The sequence below is a fragment of the Lycorma delicatula genome, chromosome 6 (genome assembly GCF_047948215.1).
Source record: "Lycorma delicatula isolate Av1 chromosome 6, ASM4794821v1, whole genome shotgun sequence".
Taxonomy (NCBI): Eukaryota; Metazoa; Arthropoda; class Insecta; order Hemiptera; family Fulgoridae; genus Lycorma; species Lycorma delicatula.
In genome coordinates, this window is record NC_134460.1 from 157862653 (window position 1) to 157870113 (window position 7461).

The window sequence follows — 7461 nt, forward strand, 5'->3', positions numbered from 1 at the left end:
CTGCCTCTATGTCAATAAAAATTGCCAAAACATATTTACCGTCGGCGCCTTCCACCTTGGCAAAAGCATTTAAGATGCAATCCTCGGTTCCAACTTCTTTCATGAAGCCATACTGGCCTCGATTTAGAAGTGAGTTCGTATCGATGCTTACCCATAGCCATTCCACAACCAGCCTTTCAAGCAACTTGTCGATTATCGGCAAGGCTGATGGGTCGATAACTGCTGACCTCACTTGGATCCTTTCCAAGTGGAAAGTTTTGTGGTCACGACCACCAAACCCGCATCGAACACTGGACAGCACGTGCAATGGCTTTGGCCGGTAACATGACTTCGCGAGCTGTCAGGGATTGCGCTGTAACTCGCACATGGAGTCTTGCCAAAACTTGAGTTTGGCTTCCTTGATGACATGAACATACTCGTTACGGACAGTAGATCCGCAGATGCTCAGCGAACATGTCGTCGACGATAATCCCGGTTAGGAGACGACGCTGGTATTTACTCCAAGCGAATCTAACTTTTAAGTGCGGCACACAAAGGTCAAAGGACCACCACTTATTCCCGGGTTTCCACCTGCATCTAACAGACGGCTCTAGGCACTCTCTGATCAGTGGACTGGCCACCGCTTAAGCAGCCAAAGAAAAAATTTATGAAATTTAAAATAAAAACATAAATAGTTAAATATGGTATATGCCAAAAACTGTCAGTTTGATTACCAGCCAACAATCAAACTGACCCATCATCACTTTGTAAGTGTCTTGAAGTATGTTTGAGGATCTTTCCAAAATAATAAATGTATCACTTTCTTTTATTGTAATGCAGATAGTGATATTTATGTTCATTTTTAAGTGTTAAGGAAATTTGATCTACAATGTATTTTTTCATTAAGTTTGCTGTTTTTATGAAATTATATGATTTTCTAAACTGCATATTAATTGTAGGAAATAATAAAAATACTAATTTATTCAGCAGGTTTGTTCTAATACAGTGGGAATATTCATTCTTGAATTTAAAACTTGGAAACAGATACTGATTTGTAGATTAACTTGAAATAAAGTTTATCATTTTAAATACTTAGAAATGTGTTTTCAAAAGATTTTTTTTGGGACTATCGAAAGTCCAGTTCTTTCCTCAACATTATTATAGAAAATAGTAGCCTCAGAATCATTAAGAGACCCGTTTAATGTGTCTTCAGATATACCTAAATAGTACACAAGTACTATAAGGTACCTAGTACTTTCCCAGTAAGTATATTTGATCTGAGTTTTCTTGTTTATTATGTGTATTATTTGATGAACGTAATTATTTTTGAAAGGTATAAACTGCTTTAATCATCAACCAGTAAAGAGTACAAACTGGAATCCCAACTGCTCCTGTCATTTCTAAAGTGTGAAATTATGGAATCTATTTTACTGAATGTGGTTATGGCTGGGAGCATTTTACTTTACTTCACACCTTTCTAGATTCCAGTATGCTTTTCCTTGAGATATTCCCACTGTATTAGAACAAACCTGGAATCTTGCTCCCTGGAAAATTCTCCCAGCCATAACCACGTTCAGTAAAATAGATTCGATAAATTTCACACTTTAAAATGACAGGAGCAGTTGTTTTTCCAGTTTGTACTCTTTACTGGTTGATGATTAAAGCAGTTTATACCTTTCAAAAATAATTACGTTCATCAAATAATACACATAATAAACAAGAAAACTCAGATCAAATATACTTACTGGAAAAGTACTAGGTACCTTATAGTACTTGTGTACTATTTAGGTATATTTGAAGACACATTAAACGGGTCTCTTAATGATTCTGAGGCTACTATTTTCTATAATAATGTTGAGGAAAGAACTGGACTTTCGATAGGCCCAAAAAAAATCTTTTGAAAACACATTTCTAAGTATTTAAAATGATAAACTTTATCTCAAGTTAATCTACAAATCAGTATCTGTTTCCAAGTTTTAAATTCAAGAATGAAGTTTGACATTTTATGAAGATCTATACCATCTTTCATATATTTCATTTTAATAGTTAAACCGCATACATGATATTTCGATTACAAACCAATTTTTTACCTGTACATAATATATTTTAAATATACATAGTGAAGTTTTGTAATAACTTTTTAAGTCTTAATCAAAATATTTTGTTTCAGGTATCTGAAATAAAAAAATTATGAAGTAAATATCCTGCTGAAAAAATCAAACTTATTTTTAAATTTCGTATCGTTTCATATAAATATGTACATATACTAATATTTATGTTTTCTTATATACATATTTATTTATTGTTTTGTTTATTAAAAATACTACTTTATGTCTTTTTTGTTTTTTCTTTTTTTACTTTCTAAACACATCTGTCCATTAGAATGTAATAAGATGAAAAATTCCATTTCATGAAGAAACTTTAAAATTTACCATGCAGATGCTTATAATAGAAATAAAAAAATAAAAGTAAATAAATACCAGGTAGTATGCATTACAGATACAGCTACAAAACTTTATTTTTTTAAAATTTATATGTTATAGAAGTTTATACAAAAAAAAACGTAGTTATCAGTCAATTTATGGAGGAGAAACATTTGCTTATTACTTGAATCTTGTAACAATTTTTTTTAGCTATTTAAATAAGTTGTTAACATGTTACTGAGAAAAAAGTTAAGCTTCTCACTAAATAGAACCAGTTACTTTAAAAAATATGTTCATTCTGAACAATCACAGATTATACATTTTCAGTTTCGTTAAACATTTTTAACCATTGTGGTATTTGCATAAAACACAAACCGATAGGAAGGGAAACTGATCAACATTTCATCTTGTTAAATTAAAATTGTTTACAATTAGAATTCATTTCTAGTATTTAAGTAAACATCATTCCATAAGTGTTTGTAAAATCCACTTATCCTAAAAAGGGATAAGAAAATTGTTTTTTATCCCTATAGTTTAAAGAGCAATAGTGCTCTTTATAAATTATTCAATTCAATCCTCCCCTTTATAGAACAACAATGCTTAATGGCCACCTACAAACGAGAAAAAAATTGTTTTTTTTTATGAAGCAAAAAATTATTTTTGCTTCATAATGAAAAACTACAATCTGTTTTATAAACAACATTAAGCTTAAAATTTATATGTGAATAAGTTTTTTGTACAGCATTAAATAAGAAAAAAGACTAACTGTTTGTTATAAGATATTGACAGCTATTTTATGTACCAGTATGTGTCTTATCACAATATAATTTTTTCTTTTTTTTTAAATTCAAAGTATTCATCATACAAAATTTAATACGATATGAGAACAAATAGCTATATAACAACTGGTAGATGATTTATAAAGGTTTTATACAGAGCGTTTCAAAATCAATATCGGGGTTTTAAAGCCGTCATATTTTCAAATTTCATGCACATTGATAAATTACACATGAAATGAAAGAGCAACTCAAACAGTTTTAGCTGTGTGAAAGCTCATAAATTGTTTGAAAGCACTAGTAGCAAAGATGGTAACAGCCAACAGAAAGCGTTCTGTGTTTTGCAGTTTGCAAAGTGCGAATCTGTTAATTACTGTTCAATATGTGTTCAGTTTGAAGTTCCTTTGTGATCCTCTGAGTGAGAATAAGATTCGTAGATGGTATAAACAATTTGAAACCATTGGCTGTATTTGTAAAGGAAAGAGTACAGGACAACCAAATGTGTCCGAAGGCCATATTGAACATATAGTCTTTTGTATGTAGTCCTAAGAAATTTTTCAACTGCAATATAAACAACAGAACTTTATTTTGCTACAAGATGGTGTACCTTCTCACTGTCACACACTATATCACTGTATGCGATTGGTAGAATGAAATTCTTCCTTACCACTTGGAACAAGATAATAGGGCTTGTTTGCTGTAGCCTCCACATTCACTCGATCTAACCCTGTGATTATTTTTCTTCAGGGTTTATAAAGATTAAAGTGTATGTACCACTGTTACCAGTTGACCTTCCTGACTTGAGAAATAGGATTGAAGCAACTGTCATATCAATTACAGACTTGCTGATTAAAGAATGGGATGAACTCTCTTATTAGCTGGATGTGTGGTGCTGACATTGAACACTTATTGGAAAAACTCTTCGAGTTGCTCTTTTATTTTATTATAATTTATCAATTTAAATAAAAGTTAATATACTTAACGATGTAAGCATAACTTTAAAACCCCGACATTAATTTTGAAACACACGGTATATGCCGTAACCACACAGAAGCAGAGCACTTCATGTACTAGCGATTTCAGGTAACTGCAAAGTGATACTCAAGAATAGTCAGGATTCTTGAGAAAAGTCACTAGGGAAAATGGATATTTTAGCGGAAAATACATTTAACAAAATCCAATTAAAATGTTAATACTAACACTTAGAAAACATGTGTAGTTTGTAAAGAATAAGACTTTATAAGATTCTGAACTTGTATAATCATAATTCTAATCTGTCTGTCATGATGTTCTGTTGGAATTAAATTTTACTAATGAAGCGACTAAATCGATTTCTTGCTGCTTCAGAGATTTACATATTTCTAATTTATTAAATAAAAATGATCTCAGGTAAAGAGTATGTCTTATGATTACAATACATATTTATAAACTGTTGCAACTTTTGAGTTCTTTTTTAAACAAACTCAAAATTTTACGCTGAAGTGTATGAATTGTAAAGTGGTAAAATGATTTTTTTTTTTGTAAAAATATGTGTTGTTACTTAACATTGCTTTCCCTGTTCTTTATTACGGGTGTGATGCAATAAAAATAACAATCTACACCCAATAATATCATTATGGTATATGAATTTTATAGTATGTGAAAATGCTGTCAAGAGTGGAATTTGAACCCAGAACCTATGGATGAAAGGCAGACTGTTACAAAGATCAGCATATTGTCTACCATACAGCCAATCCTTATGCTGAAATGCCACTTGTAGGCCTGTACTTGATCACAAGTATTCAACTTAATGAAAAAAAAAGTAAGCACCACTGCACTCCTTGCTCACAATTGTCAACACACATGGGATTTTGTTAAGTCTTAACAATCAGTTTATGAAACATAATATAAATGTACAATTATAAACAAATTTTAAAATGAACTATATTATGAGAAGTGTATCATTTCTAAGTCCAAACGCTATCTTTTATTGTATACAATAAAAAAAAATACAGAAGTAAAAGCCTACTTCACTTGTCCAGCTATAATGTACTGCTCTCATAGTATTGCCTTTCTGTTAACATATTACAGATGCTGAATGGTGTAATTCTTTATCGATTGACTAGTTACAACAATGCACTGTTGTTGGTAATATGTTACATGTGTGACATATTCAATTAGTAACGGCTACATATAAGAAAAGAGGCTTCACTTGAGTCACCTGAAGAGAAAAACTTTAATTGATCCAGTCGATGTTTTAAAACAATAAAACTGTTTATTTGTAATGTAAAAAAATCAAACCACTGTACTGTTATTAAAATTACAGTTTATTGAAGAAAATCTTCTAATTGCCAGTAATAGTTTTAAGTTTTAATCTTTAAATGAAGTCCACATAATCATGTATTTTGCAAGATGAATTCTGTTATGATAAAAGGTAGAGCGGGGTGTGTTCCCATTTCTAATTCATTAGATATGGTACCGGGTTCAAATCCTGGTGTGCCATTGCATTACATATCCCACGCACAAGCTTCAAGCTTATATGGCGATATCAAGCAAAAAAAAAAATTGTTAATATGGTGATTTTTATTGTACTTTGTTTTTAATGAATCTCTTTTATGTTATGTTTGTTTTGGTTCTGCTTCACTGCTAATTTTTTATTTTATAAGATTAAAAATTATTTTTTGTATGTATATTTTTACCCAACAAAAATACTGAAGGAGAGAAAGAATATATAATTTATGAATTAATTCACCACCTAAGCTTGAAGCTTGTGTGAGTATATGAGACTAGAAATGTACCATATGAAAAATGCCTGACCAATGTTCAAACACGGGAGGATTTGGATTAAAGGCCAAGACACTTCTACTGTAACAGAGACTGGCATTTCTTATAAATTTTTTAATATTACGTAAGTGGTGCTACATTAATAAGATTACTATAGCTTTTAAATATGCAATAATGTATCATACTGCAGCACACTGCTGTTTCCATTTCAGTACAAATAATGAAACAGAATATTCTTATTTTTATTCTATAGCCTGAACTAAATTAAAAAAAAAAAATTAGATTAAACACAAAATAAAAATTATTCCTCGACTTACAATATTTAAAGTACAAGGAAAACATATTTTTCACTATAAGTATAGTGGGATAATCTTCTGGTTATAACATACAAAACAATAAGATGAATCCACTCTAGTGGTTAAGTAAAAAGATAATTTCACAAATAAAATGGTTCTTGTAAAAAGCATTTTATAATATTGCTTTTTTTTTATTTTTAGACAGTCAAAATAAATAAATCAACTACAGTATCTATACCGTTCATAAGATGTTTTCATGAAGCAAGCAACGCTTAATTTGTTTAAAAGGTCTGAGCAGGATAATGTGAAGTTGTACCATCACCAAGTATAGAGCATCCTTAGAGGTTAGACTGCTATAAATTGTATCATCCTACTGTAATTATTGACTGAAATGCAGCTGTTTATTTGCATTTAGTGTTTGGGCAGTATTCAAAATGTCATAAATTATGACACGCGTTCAGAATGACAATGTCAAGTGATGATGCTTACATTCCGTAAGCATGTGAAATCATTACTTTACAGTTTGAAAAATGACAGAAAAGAGCAACGTACTGATAGGATCGCATCAGGGAAAGGTTAAAAACAATTTAAATGTATAATGTGCAAAATTTTCCTAACCATCTTGACGTAGGAATAATTATTATTTTTCAAGCATCTTAGGTAATGCACTAACAAGGATTACAAGACTATAACTGGAGATGAAATGTAATTTTACAGATCTATGTGGAAATGTAAAATTGCTACTAACAAAAAGTAAAAAATTTCAAACACCACAAAAAGGGCAAAGTGACAAAAGGCAACTCAAACACGAAAGTTTTAATATTTTTTCTGATATTATCGTGAAATGTTAAATTATTAGCAAAAAAAGACATATGCAGTGGAGAAACAATTCCAAAACACACTACACAATAATGCAATGGTTCATCAATCCCAGTCGGTGATGTTTTGCCAACACAACTTACTTCCTCGATAACCAGATTTGGGTCGGGCTAACTTTTTCTCATTTCTCTCAAACTGTAATCCTCCATGGTTTAAAAAGATTGAAGATATTAAATATATTTCAAGATAGTGATAGATGTATATGGAACTGGAAAGATTGCTTTCAAATATGAGTAAGCTACACTGCAGGTAGTACTTCACATGGAATAAAAACAAGTTCAAATTTAGGGATATATCTTGTATTTTGTTAAAAAAAGGAAAACAATAATATTTTTACTAATTGAA

The 7461-nt window shown here is 30.7% G+C and overlaps 1 protein-coding gene across 1 annotated transcript in view; it reads left to right on the forward strand.

Moving 5' to 3' along the window:
* The window catches only part of LOC142326405 (serine/threonine-protein kinase MAK-like), a 44924-nt gene extending 42610 nt beyond the window's left edge, over positions 1-2314 (forward strand). Inside the window, exon 10 of the mRNA XM_075368886.1 lies at positions 2150-2314. Coding sequence (XP_075225001.1) covers positions 2150-2162 — 13 coding nt within the window. The 3' untranslated portion in view covers positions 2163-2314. The remainder of the gene's footprint in view (positions 1-2149) is intronic.
* The last annotated feature ends 5147 nt before the right edge of the window (positions 2315-7461 follow it).